At 36.0% G+C, this 14,077-nt stretch overlaps 1 protein-coding gene across 2 annotated transcripts in view; it reads left to right on the top strand.

The window, feature by feature from the left end:
• KPNA3 (karyopherin subunit alpha 3) overlaps positions 1 to 13,046 on the top strand; it is a 97,857-nt gene extending 84,811 nt beyond the window's left edge. For both annotated transcript variants that reach the window (XM_019971311.2, XM_019971312.2), the window contains exons 11-17: positions 2,867 to 2,998; positions 3,918 to 4,046; positions 7,178 to 7,282; positions 7,381 to 7,452; positions 7,612 to 7,774; positions 9,683 to 9,777; positions 10,482 to 13,046. In XM_019971311.2, the coding sequence (XP_019826870.1) occupies positions 2,867 to 2,998; positions 3,918 to 4,046; positions 7,178 to 7,282; positions 7,381 to 7,452; positions 7,612 to 7,774; positions 9,683 to 9,777; positions 10,482 to 10,580 (795 nt within the window). In that variant the 3' untranslated portion in view covers positions 10,581 to 13,046. The remainder of the gene's footprint in view (positions 1 to 2,866; positions 2,999 to 3,917; positions 4,047 to 7,177; positions 7,283 to 7,380; positions 7,453 to 7,611; positions 7,775 to 9,682; positions 9,778 to 10,481) is intronic.
• The last annotated feature ends 1,031 nt before the right edge of the window (positions 13,047 to 14,077 follow it).

Below are 14,077 nucleotides of genomic sequence, written 5' to 3'. Positions count from 1 at the left end.
GATATATGGTATTTTCATTATAATATTCTAGAAAATTTTTTTGTATTTTTTAATCCAAGAGTAAGACTCTTAAGTTTCCATACAGTATTTCATATTTATTAATATCTAATTTTATTGCCTTGTAATAATCTTATAGTATTTCTGCTTTATGTAATTGATGTTTACTTTGAACCTGATTTTTTTGTGCCCTGTCTGCATGTTATATTATCTATTATCAAGGTTTGAATTTCAATATATATTTATAAAATCTGTATCCTCATTTTTTTGTCTACTTGACCTCATACTGACAACAGTGTAAGGTCTTTCATCAGTATATTTTTATTTTTTCTTGCATCTTTTTAGTTTCACCTTTATAGTGATATTTATAGGGTTATTTGGTAAATAGATGTCTTTAACAGTTATATCTTCATTGTAAATGGTGGGATTTTTAGCTTTATAAAGTAGCCTTTTTTATTCTTTGTAATGATTTGTAGAATGAATTATACTGGTCAGCTAATAGGCTTGTAGTCTCAGCTTTCTTATAATTTACTTGGTGTGCCTTTGCTTGTCCCTTTATTTTTAGCCTTTCTGAATGACTTAGGTGTGTCTCTTGTATACAGTATAGAATTGGGTTTTGTTTAGGATCCAGTTTGAAAATCTTTTTCTTGTTGCAGGTGAGTTAAGCCTGTTGATGTTTGGTTTCAACTCTGTCCTGTTAAACTTTGAGTTATAATTTCTGTGTTTTATTTTCTACTTAGTGTTCTTCTCTCTTTTAAAAATTTCTTTTGGTATTTAGGAAAGTTTGTTTTTCTCGCAATGTTACCTTTATACTTAAACCTTTTATAAGTCCCCCCCCCCCTTTTTTTTTTTTTACTATCTGGTTTGACAAGTTTCAGTGGTATTTTTTGACTCCTGTCTTTACCCATAGAATAAGTGACTGGCTTATTCTACTTTCACTTTTCTCTCACCTCATTCTCCCATTTTTGAATCTAGGTTTGTGGCTTTTGCCCAGTTTGGGAAGTTTTCTGTCATTATTTCTTCAGATACTTTTTCACCTCTTTCTGAAACTCTACGTCTTTTGTTAATCATCCTACATGTTCCTAAAGCTCTCTTCATTCTTTGCCATCTTCCCCTTCCCCCCATGGATGATTTATATTGATCTGTCTTTGAGTTAGTTGATTTTTTTTTTCTCTTTCTCTTCTACTTCCAATGAGTTTTAAATTTTGATTATTGAGTTTGTTAATTTTAAAATCCATTTGGTTCTTCCTTATGTCTCCTTTTTATTTGCTGAGATTTTCTATACTTAATGTGTTCACAATTGCTTGGTAAAGAATTTTTATGACAGTTACTTTGAAATTCTTGTCAGATAGTTCCAACATCTGCGTCATCTCAGTATTGGCATCTGTTGACCACCTTTTCCCTTTGCAGTTTAAATGATCCTGGTTCTTGGTATGATGAGTTATTTTCAGCTGGAGCCCACATTTTGGGTGTTGTTATGAGACTCTGATTTCTATTTAAATCTTGCTACCTATTAATGCCAGACTGAGGAGTAGACAAGCTCTGCTCCACACAGCATCTTTTCATACCCTCCAGTAAGGAGGTCTTCCTTGTGGGGGTAGGATGGTAGATGGATACAACTCTCGGGCATACCTTCTGTCCTCTCATTTTTGAAGTTGCAATATTTCTATTTTTCTGAAACATATATCATTTAAAAAGTATTCTTCCACTCTTATCTTCCCATTTGTGTTCATCTTTGATCTACAGTGAAATATTTCTTCACTTATTTCTTGGTTGAAAGAAGCTCATCCTCTGGTAAGGGTGTCAGCAGATTTTTCTGTAAAGAACTGGTAGTAAATATTGTAGGCTTTTTTGAGCCACATGGTCTCTGTCCCACTAATGTGGAGTAGCAAAGGATATGTTACTGTAAGCTCTTCACTCCCCTCTCCTCTTCTCTGAAGTCTCACATAAGCTTAAGACGGGAGGTCCAGACAAAGGACAGAATTCATTTTTTTCTCTTCTTACAGGTAATTTGACATTTGTAGCATTCTCAGACTCCTAGTAATGTTGAAGGTGTGGGCTATGTGTGGTTTTACATGCCCTTATTAAATAGTATATTTTTTTGAAGGATGCATGGAGAGATTTGAATTGAGACGGCAGTATTTATTTTAGAGCAACAAATGTCTTATAATAGGAAACATCTCTGGATTTCACATGAGATCAGACCTGTGCTTACATTCCTCTGTCAAGACACCAAGGAAAACTACTTATAAGCTCTCTGACTTTGAATGAGTCAACAAACCTGAGCCTGGTTTTTGTTTATTATTTGCAAACTTAGATGAGTGTAGTGTATGGTTTATACTGTGTGCTCTTCTGCTGGGACATTTTTCAAGAGATTTGCAAATAATTAACTTTTTTCCCCTAAAGTTAAAATGCCAAGTCATTTATCTGTTTAATAGTCTGAAAAATTACATTGTTAAACGTGTTTGAAAACTACTAACACGGATAAATGATCTTTGGGGGCTCTTCTAGACTTGAAGCAGCATGGCATACTGGTTTCATTCTGTATATAAAGTATTTCCTTATGATTATTGGGTATTCAGTTTGTGGGAGCAGGAAGAATTCCTTTTCTGCCTATTTTTATCTACTTAATATATAGATGTGGAAGTTGGGGTAGAAGTTGGCCCGGACTTCTGTGCCTCATTTTTGTGAAGAGTGACCTGAGCTAGCCATTGAGAAAGTTTTACCTTGTATCAGCTTAGCAGATATTTTTGCTACCAAGCTAAAACAAAATTTAATTACTTTTTATGTCACCGTCTCCTAAGTGTGTTATGTATCTTAAGTATTCAAACAAATACATTAAGTGGCCATTCTTTTTTATTTCCTGCAGATTCTCGTGGACACTGTTTGGGCACTGTCTTACCTGACAGATGGAGGTAATGAACAGATACAGATGGTTATTGATTCAGGGGTTGTGCCGTTCCTCGTGCCCCTTCTGAGCCACCAGGAAGTGAAAGTTCAAGTAAGTGTTAAGTATTTTTCTTACTTGTATAAAATTTGTACTTTCTGTAACCAGTTAACTTATACAGTCAGGCTTCAGTTCTATCTGTATGCACATTTCTTCAGTATTTCTTCTGCTATTTTACTGAATCTGATTTTGTTGATTTCTAAATCTTTATCTCATCCAGATTCTTTGCTGAGTTTCAGACTCATATAGCCAATTGTCTTTGAGTCCTTAGACATAACTGCCAAGAACCTCCTTCAGTAATATTGTTATTATTTCAAGCAGGCAAAAATGAACATACCGTCTTCTCCCACAAACCCACTCCTCTTCATATATCCCCTATTAATGGACAGCATAGTCCAAGCTAGGAACCTTGGTATTCTTCCTCTTGTCTCCGCTCCATTTCAAAACCTGTCAGTCCTTACTATATAGCTTTCACATCTGGCTTCTCCTTATATCTAGAGCCACTCATTTAGTTCAAGGTTTATTTTCTTTTCTCTGGATAACTGCATTTCTTTCTCTTTCTCTCTCTTTCTAATTTCTCATCACATCACTGATAGATCTGTTCATCCCACTTCTGCCAAAATGACTTTAGATAGAAATCTGTACCCATTCCAGGCCTTTATTAAAATCTTTCTGTGGTGCCAGTTTACTAATAGATAAAAATAGCTATGAAAAAAATGGACCTTTACATGTTTTTATTTTAATCTTTTCTCCAACAATTTTTCACATAATTTTTCCTATATAATTCCAGTTTTCACAAAACTGTTGTTTAAAATTCAGAATTGCTTCTCAGTTCTATAAAATGCTTTGTGTAAGTATGCAGTAAGTTTTAATCATTCACCGCTTGCATTTTTACATTTTCTCAGGATTATAAAAAACATAGAATCAGTTTCATCATAAACAAATTTATGGAAAATATTTTATCCCCACCCAGACAGCAGCACTCAGAGCGGTTGGCAACATAGTGACAGGTACAGACGAACAGACCCAGGTTGTTCTCAACTGCGATGTCCTCTCACACTTCCCAAACCTCTTATCACACCCAAAAGAGAAGATAAATAAGGTAAGGCATAGAACAGCCCCATCAATGCATTTCTTTCTCTTCGTATATCTCATTTTTAACTACCTTCTCGTTTCGATTGCTTTTCATTTGTGATTCTCTTCAAACCACTCTGGTTAATTTCACATCACCTCTGCAGTTATTTTCTTTCAGTTCTTAATTGCCTGCTGTAAGTGCTGCCATGATCATCACAGAATAAAATTATTTTCATTTTAACCAGTGTTTTTATTTCAGTATATTGAGCAGTAGCAATGATCAACAAATTAGTAGCCACTAGGTGAAAAGAACATATGAAATTTTCCATTGGGTGGCTATTATCTTTTTCTTTTGCTGGTGTTTTTTATAAACAAATAGATCATAATTTAATTTCCCTACAAAATTAGACTGAATGTAAAACTACAGTGCCTAAATTAAAGGATCATTAAAATTGTTTTCTGTTTGGTTTTTGTTTTTTTAAGATTTTAAGCTTACGATATAAACTTACTGTTAAACATGTGCTGAAGTACTTTAGTCTTCTTGTCTAGCTTATTTCACATTGCATGTTTTCAACATTCATCCATGTTGGAGCTTGTATCAAAACTTCATTCCTTTTTATTGCTGAATAGATACTGCATTGTACCTATATACCGTATTTTGTTTATACATTCATTTGTGGATGTACACTTTTGGATTGTTTCTACCTTTTGGCTCTTGTGAATAATAATACTGCTGTGAACATTGGTTTGAGTCCTTGCTTTCAGTTCCTTTGCGTGTATATCTTTATGAGTAGAATTGTCCAGTCATATGGTAATTGCATGTTTAGCTTGTTGAAGAGCCGTCAAGCTTCTTTCCATAGCAGTTGCACCATTTTACATTCCTGTAAGCAGTGTTATGAAGGTTCTAGTCTTGTTTTATATATATATAGTTTATTTATTTATTTATTTGACTATGCCAGGTCTTAGTTGCAGCAGGTGGGATCTTCAGTCTTCATTAGAGCGTGCGGGATTGTTCATTGTGGCATGTGAAATCTAGTTCCCTGACCAGGGGTCAAATCCAGGCCCCCTGCATTGGGAGGGCAGGGAATCTTAGCCCCTGGACCATGAGGAAAATCCCTCCAATTCCTTTTTTTAATTATTATTGTAGCCATCCTGCTTGTTTTGATTTACATGTAGTATCTGCCTGAAATGCCACCATTCCTCAGACTAACAAAACTTCTATTTATATAGTTCCTTAACTAAAATTTGATAGTTGAATTTTTATAGAAAAGTGTGTAGTCAGAAATCACATTTTGTAGGTGCTTTTGTTCCAATGAGCTTCCCTGGTGGCTAAGGTGATAAAGAGTCTGTCTGCAATACTGAAGACCTGGGTTTGATCCCTGGGTCGGGAAGATCCCCTGAAGAAGGGATCTTCTGAAGAATGGCTACCCATTCCAGGATTCTTGCCTGGAGAATCCCATGGACAGAGGAGCCTGGTGGGCTACAGTCGATGGGATCGCAGAGTCGGACACGACTGAGTAACTAACACTTTCACTTTCAACTTGTTCCAATGAAGGGAAAGAAGCCAGAGTCTTTTAGACTCCAGGCAAATATACGTGATTTTTACAGCTGAATGTATTAGTATTCTGTAATGGGAAGCAAGGCTGAGAAGTGAGGAAACTGGACAAGAGTAGGTAGAGAGGTTCTGGCCTGGGATCTGATATACTCTGAGTGAAGGTATCATAGGGGAAAGGAAAAGGGTTTCTATAGATAGATATCTCCTCAGCTTCAGCAAGGAGGTAGTTGTTGCAGAAGTTTTCCACCTTGAGTGTTTGTGTTATTTGCGTGTTGGTTACATCATAGTTCTTTGGAGGTGTAAGTTAACAACTTGGTTTTTTTTCCCCCTCAACCTTTTAGTTTGAAAATTTTCAAATGTGCAAGAAATTTGCAAAAATAGTGTAGTGAAACACCCTTGTACTCTAAAACACCAGTTAACCAGTTATTGATATCTCACCACAATTGGATGGCAAAAAAGTGTACAGTCTTTTTCTTTATTTATTATTTAGGCCATGTGCCAGGGCTTGTGGGATCTGAGTTCCCTGACCAGGGATTGAACCAGGCTGTGGTGATGAAAGTGCTTAATTGTAATTACTAGGCCCGTGGGGGCTCTCCTATAATCTTTCAGTTGTAGAGGAAGAAGAAGATAGTACTTTAACACTAAACTTAGAAATAAACCTGTTTGTTCATGACATAAAGCTCTAAGGTTACAATAAAATTTGTCATATAGATCATTCTTAGACTAGTTAGAGACTTAAGTTCTAATATATTTTGCAAATAAGTATTTTTACAATAAAGCAATTCGTCTTTCTTAGAAGTAGTTTTAACAAAGTATGAGGAAATTCTATCTTCTATTTATTTCTGTCATTTGTCTTTTAAAGCAGGGATCCCCAGCCTCTGAGCCAAGGACTAGTACCAGTCCCTGGCCTGTTTGAAATTGGGGCTGCATAGCAGGAGGTGAGCAGTGGGCAAGCGAGCAAAGCTTCATCTGTATTTACAGCTGCTCCCCATTGCTTTCCTTACCGTCTGAGCTCCACCTCCTATCAGAAGAGTAGTGGCCTTAGATTCTTGGAGCTTGTACCCAGCTGTGAACTGTGCATGCGAGAGATCTAGGATGTGAACTCCTTATGAGAATTTATTGCCTCTTGATCTGAGGTGGTGGTGCTCAATAAATACAATGCCCCTGAATCATCCCAGTTGCCACCCCTGTCTGTGGGAAAGTTGTGTTCTACAAAACTGGTCCCTGGTGCCAAAAAAGTTGGGGATCACTATTGAGAGGGAGCTCATGAAGCAAAAATGTGAGGTCCTTGCGTAAAGATTTATTGTCTGTTTTATTCACTGCCATGTCACCACTGCCTGAAACAGTGCTTAGGGTATAGTCCTAAGCATCTGTATTATTGAAGGTTATGCTAGGTAAATGGGCCAAGGTATTCTGCTTAAAAGTTTCCTAATAGGTTTAAAATGGAAGATACTGTATTGCCTAATCACCTTTAGATGCATTTGCCTTATTGTAACTGAGATGGTTTTGTTATTGTGTATGTAAACCACATTAAAGTAAGAGCATAAGCACATTAAAGATACAGTTTTTCAAATAAAGGTGCCTTGTATTTTATTTAATTATAGGAAGCAGTGTGGTTCCTTTCCAACATTACAGCAGGCAACCAGCAACAAGTTCAAGCTGTAATAGATGCTGGATTAATTCCTATGATTATTCATCAGCTTGCCAAGGTCAGTCATTGTTATGAGTTCATTATGTCTGTTAATATGTTATAACCAAGACTTTTTGAGCAAAAAATTCATTTCAGCATTTCTTTTTAAATCTTTAGGGGGACTTTGGAACACAAAAGGAAGCTGCTTGGGCTATTAGCAACTTGACGATAAGTGGCAGAAAAGATCAAGTGAGTCTGGAAAAAAAAATCTTATGATTGTTAATACTGGGAAGTGCACTACTCTCTTGTGTTCAGGAGTTTCTGATTGTTTATAAGCCCTGTCCTGTATTCCTTTGGAGGAAGAGGTAGTTATATAAATAAGAGTATCTCTTCTCTTTTGTTGTCTAGGTTGAATACCTTGTACAGCAGAATGTAATACCACCATTCTGTAATTTATTGTCAGTAAAAGATTCTCAAGTTGTTCAGGTGGTCCTAGATGGTCTGAAAAACATTCTGATAATGGCTGGTGATGAAGCAAGCACAATAGCTGAAATAATAGAAGAATGTGGAGGTAAGAGGGTTGATTAAAGAAAAACAGTTGAGCTGTGCAACTCTGAAACATTAGTTCCTTTAAAGACAGTTAATTTGAAAGAAAAGTGCTAGGATACATTGCTATTAATATCGTCTGAGGATGTTGCTGTTCTTTATTTGCTGTGTTAGTAATCCAGGAAGATTTTCCAGAACACAGCTGATTGTGAAAGTCACTCCATAACCTTCTTAGAGTTTTACAGTGCTTTTTAGGAAACACAGTTACTCCTCTTGAAGTCATGTTGCATAAGATTAAGTGAAAACAAATGTGATAGCATCACTGAATATTCAGACAGAAAGTGTTTTCTTAATAACAAGAAGAAAATATCCTAGAGATGTTAAGGAGTCTTGTCCATGGTCAGAGAAGTAGTTTGTGGTAGGAGCATAGTTAAAAGCCAGATCTTCATACTGTACTACTATTAATTCACTTTTCATTTTGTTTTTAAGATGTCTTATTAATGCATATATATAGAATTTAGAAAGCTGGTAATGACGATGCTATATGCAAGGCAGCAAAAGAGACACAGATGTAAAGAACAGACTTGGACTATGTGGGAGAAGGCGAGGGTGGGATTATTTGAGAGACAGTATTGAAACATGTATATTACCATATGTGAAACAGATGACCAGTGCAAGTTCAATGCATGAAACAGGACACTCAAAGCCGGTGCCCTGGGAGAACTCAGAGGGGTGGTGTGGGGAGGGAGGTGGGAAGGGGGCTTCAGGATGGGGGGGGTGGGGCACATGTACCCATGGCTGATTCATTTCAATGTATGGCAGAAACCACCACAGTATTGTAATTATCCTCCAGTTAAATAAATTAAATTTTTTTAATTAATTCAAAATTAAAATAGGAATAAATAAAATTAATGGAACTAATTTTTTTTTAAGATGTTTTACTTTTTAAATAATTTGAAACAAGCATTGTAGTCTGATTCAGAACAATTTAACCCAGAAAGTTTGAGCTATAAAATTGTTACTCCAGCTTTTTATCAGTATAGTTGCTTCTGTCTATGAGATAAATACTTATAATTAGGGTACATAGTTACTTAGCATTTTATGATTTTATAAAGCACTCTATATACATTATCTTTGATACCCATTTTCCCATTTTTTGGTTTGGATGTTACTATAGAAAAAAGTTAAATTTTTTTATATAGTAACTTAGGTTTGTTACTATATTATATAAAAAATTTTAAAAAGCAGTTATTTTGAAACTACTTCAAAATAACTTAGCTAAAAAGACATTAAAGGAAGAATAGTATTGAGGATTTAATGGAGTTGCATCTGATATATGGAGTAAATATTTTGGGAATATAAATAAAGGCATTCTACAGTTAACTATTCTGAAAAAATATTCCCAAATTGATGTGGCTATATAGGAGATAAGCACCCTATTTCTTTTTTTTTCCCCATGAAAATCACTTCTGAATTTAAAGTTTTGTCTTCTATTTATGTCAATCTTTGAGTAACATTTGGAAAACAAAAAGATAAAAAAATTATTGTATGCAGCAGTATGATTATACTAAAGGAATCTTAGGCTGGGGGAGATCTTGATTCTAGTCCTGTCACTCACTCGCCATGTAACCTGAAACAAACCCCTTTGTATCTGTGCCACACTCCCATATCTGTCAAATGGAGAGTTTAGGTGATTTTTAAACTGCCGGCCTCAGGGAACAGGGTACCTCAAGGGCTTCTAAAGAGGCAGAAATTAGTGGGGTGCTGGTTCTCTAACCAGAGCAACTCAGGATTTTATCTGTTTTTTAGATGAACGATCATCTTTGGAGGGTGGTAGGGAGGGTGTTTTTAGTTCTTTAAGATGTTTCATGATTAAATGATTTAAGCACAGTTTCTTTATTAGTATGTATTTAATTATTTTAATTATTATCAGGTTTGGAGAAAATTGAAGTTTTACAGCAACATGAAAATGAAGACATATATAAATTAGCATTTGAAATCATAGATCAGTATTTCTCTGGTGATGATGTAAGTATATATTAAAGTATAGTGTGTCTACATGTACATTAAAATCTGTACGTAAAGTAAGTTTACTAAGAATTAATTTTCCGTGACTAAGTTGATACTGTATTTCTGTCACCTTTGCTTTTGTAATTTGTTAAATGGGAAGAAGTAGTAATTACAGAAATGATGTATGTTCAAATAGGCAAAATAAATCTACAGATACAGGAACTTAAGAATGGGGCAGTTTTTCAATGTTCAGTTTTAAATTGTTGAATCTCTTGTTATTCTTGTCTGTGCTGGGTCTTTGTTGCTGTGCAGGCTACTCCCTAGTGGTGGTGCACGGCTTCTCATTGCGGTGGCTTCTCTTGTTGCACAGCACAGGGCTGTGGGGCACGTGGGCTTCAGTGGTTGTGGCTCCTGGTCTCTAAAGCACAGGCTCGGTAGTTGTGGCACACGGGCTTAGTTGCTGCACAGAGATGGGATATTCCCACATCAGGGATAGAACCCATGTCCCCTGCATTGGCGGGCAGTTGGTGTCTTTACCTTTGAGCCAGCAGTGAGGCCCTAAGTTGTTAAATTTCTTAATAGCATTGTTGGTTTTCTTAAAATATTTTTAGGTAATAAAAACATACACACAGAATTCTTCCCTGAGAAGTAAATCAACTCTGCTTACACTGTAATGTATAGTATCTTAACATAATGAAAATTCTTTTTCTTGATTCTTGTAGATTGATGAAGATCCTAGCCTCATTCCTGAAGCAACCCAAGGAGGTACCTACAACTTTGACCCAACGGCCAACCTTCAAACAAAAGAATTCAATTTTTAAATTCAGTTGAGTGCAGCATCTATCCCACATTGAATACGAAGCACCACCAGATGGCTACCAAAATGACAAGAGCAACAGCAACCGAAGGCTCCAAAACATACATGCCTCTTTGTTTTGATGCTTCTGAAGCAAGCCATGTCTCAGTCACTTTGCAGTTGCCGAAAGTCACTATCCACATGGACTGTAAATGCATATGCATGATTTCCTAAACTATTTTAGAATTCTCCTTAACAATCTTGACTACCCTATTTTCCCCCGTTCCCTGGTGCCACACGCTGACATCTGCAATCTCCATTTTAGAATATTCCATAGTGGTGGCATGTCAGCTGCCCACTTGATACTCCTTTGGAAAATGGTGCGCTGTGGATCAAGACACTTTGGTATGACACATACACGCGTTGGAAGACTTTAAAGAGGTGCAGTCTGATCTGAGCCTCCATCATTGTCCTCCACAAACATATTTTCATACTCTTTATGTGGAAGAATAGATTTTAAAAGTACAAGCCAAATGATTTTCATTGGTGGAACTGACACAAACAAAAAGTAACTTAAAAAAAAAGAAACTTGGTTATTGATTAAACAGATAAGTTTTAAAAAACTGTGCTTCATCTACCAGTAATTGATGTGTTTATTATCTGCCTCAGAAGCCAGGGTTGGAGGAAGGACTTTAGCTATGGATGGTAACGCTTTCGCCATTATACCTAATTTTTGAGAACAGCAAGCCCTATTTGACCACTCACTTCAGCCTGTGTGTTCCTGCTGTTTTGAAGTAATCAAATGCTGTGCATGGTATTTTACCTGAGCTGCAACCTGTTACGGACTTGAACTTCTGTTTAAGTTGAAAGCAAGAATCCCTGACCATAAAGAAAAAATAAATAAATGAAACCAAAAACCACAAAGGTCTAAAGTACCCATTGGTGATATTTAAAAAGAAAATCTTGCTTTCAGCTTTCAGGAGTTAACATTTTTCATTTTAAATTGATAATTGGATATGGTTGATTTATATTGGGTTTAAACTGTGGAGCTTTCATGTTTACTGTAATTTAGTCTTAAAATATTTTTTACTTAGTAACCAGTGCTTTTGATAATGTGGTTGGCAACAAACCAGCAACTATTAGAAGTGTCATAAAACTTCATTCTTTGAGTATTGGAAAGTTTACTCAGATCCTACTCTAAAAGCATATTCACATATAAAAAGATGCAGACAAGGATCTGCCTAGAGGAGTAATCTGCAGTTATTTAGCATAAACCTGATTTGCAGTGATCTTCAAGTAATTCTGAAAAATCTGGTATTACTGTGTAAAGTCATTGCTTTTGGTAAATTGTCCGACCCAGTTATTAACGAAAGAATATGGATTTGAAAATTTTTAAACTGAACAGTTTGTGCTGTCACAGGAATGGTTTTGTTGCTATTGTTTACTGGGTATAATTTCCCAACGCGTTGATGTGAAGGGATAGGAAATCTAAACTAATTTAGTTGTCCGATGGGAGGGGGGTGTATTTACTGTGATGAAGATGAGACACGTGCCATCAGAGCTTTGTGAATCAGCGGGGTGTTTTCACTGGTAAACAACACATAGCAGGTGTGCATTCATTACAAATATATGTATCTGCCAAGGTAGAGCCACTTTAAAGAGTGAGTTTTGTCTTGTATCTAAAGTGGATACAAGCGTATGTTTAAAATGCAAGATTTTTACTTGCTAGAGAATCTGTTTTAATATAGTGGTTTGGCCTCTGATTATTTATAGGTTTTATAAATTTTAGAATCAATTTCTCTTTAAGGTGGCTCAGACTTTTCAACTCTTGTGCACATAAAATTGAGTTGAAGTTCATTGTGCCTTTTTTTCTTTATCCAAATTTTGAGTTAAAGCTTCATATGGTAACTGCATCCTGTTCAGACACCATGGGCTAAATTTTTGAAACTGTGTGGTGTTCACTAAAAGTAGGAGTAATAAAGTCAAAGCTAATTAAGGTCACAAACTTCGGTGAAACCCTTAAAGTCCAAATCTTCTTGATATTGTGAATTATACCCCTTCCAGTTTACTTCCTTGGACTCCCCATAGTTACTGACAGTTACCTTTTAAATTTTGCACACATTGAGACTGAATTGGGCCTCTACTGTGTCGACTCCTATTTCCTCTTGTGTTTTAAGTGCAAACTAACATAAGTGAACATTAGCATCAAGTAGTGCAGACGTCCGTGTGCATTGGCTTGATCCAGTTTGTTGTGACCTCTCGGTTTGGAATTGGAATTGCACCATTTCATAGACAAAGGAAACTAAGTATATTGCTGCACTTTTACGTTTTCAAAACAGTGTTGAAAATTTGCATTGTTTTTATTTTTTTTAAACTCAGTTAAAAAAGACTAAAACGTTCTTTCAAAAGAGGCATCTAAATGTGTTCCTAATTTTGTATATGGGCTTAGGTTTTGTAACCAATAAAAAAGCTGCTATCAAATATGATAAAACATCGAAGAACTTATTTTTGAAAGTATCTGAATTTCCTAGTTTTGTTTTCTATGGGTTAAATTTAAATTTGGAATTATTTTCCAAATATTAGCCCCAGTGGAGGTGAATCATGAATTACTCTTTCACTGTATTTTAATATCTCCTTTCCACTAGAGCAAACTAGGATGACCAGCAACAATGCTAGATTTAAGAATATTGTGTAACATAAGAAGTACCAAAATCTACACTGATTTCCAAAGCTGCTGTAGACAGTGACAGAAACAATAGAAACTTCTTGTTGCACAGGCTTGAGGCCAGAAGTCAGGGTGGTGGCTGGGGCTTGCTCTCTCGAGGGAAGGATCTTCATCTCTTCCTGCTTTCCGTGGTCCTCAGCTGGTAGCTGCCTCTCTCTAGTCTCTGCTCTCGTCGGCACAGGGTGTTCTCTGTGTGTCTCTGGTTTAAATGCCGTAACTCACAGAAAGCCATTTCAGATGATTGTGTAATTGTGACTTTCATGAAACAAAAGCTGAAACTTAAGGCTTGTCTAATCCTTGAAAACCAGAACTTTGCAAGATAGTAATTGAAGTAAACCTAACAGTTTTAACCTGTTAGATAGAGGTTGTGGCTCTAAATGAAATCTTGGATTATTTAAAAGAACAAAGGATCAGCCAAACTTTACTTTTGTATAATGACACTCCAGATTATTTTTGAACAAACTCAGTGTATGAGAAAATAAATTACACTACTCCTATTTAATCTTGCCATCATGTACTTCACAAGGGTTGTCCTTTTGAGAAGATTATTGCTGGTAAAAATTTATGGATGTCAGTTGTCTAACAATGATGGTTATGAATCTTCTTAACCCTAGTTGACCTGGGGGTTTAAATCTATTTGGAGAAGGGGAGTATAATTTCTGTACGTTTTAAGGCATATATAGGCCAAGGAGTGCTGTCTTTAATCTACCACTCATTTGTCCAAAGTGTAAAAGGAGCTCTTCACATAAATGATGTATTTTGTTAAATAAATGAAAAACACTGGTAGAATGATTCCC

The sequence above is a fragment of the Bos indicus genome, chromosome 12 (assembly GCF_029378745.1).
Source record: "Bos indicus isolate NIAB-ARS_2022 breed Sahiwal x Tharparkar chromosome 12, NIAB-ARS_B.indTharparkar_mat_pri_1.0, whole genome shotgun sequence".
Classification (NCBI taxonomy): domain Eukaryota; kingdom Metazoa; phylum Chordata; class Mammalia; order Artiodactyla; family Bovidae; genus Bos; species Bos indicus.
Note: the sequence above shows the minus strand (reverse complement) of the source record. Positions and strands in the feature narration are given on the sequence as shown.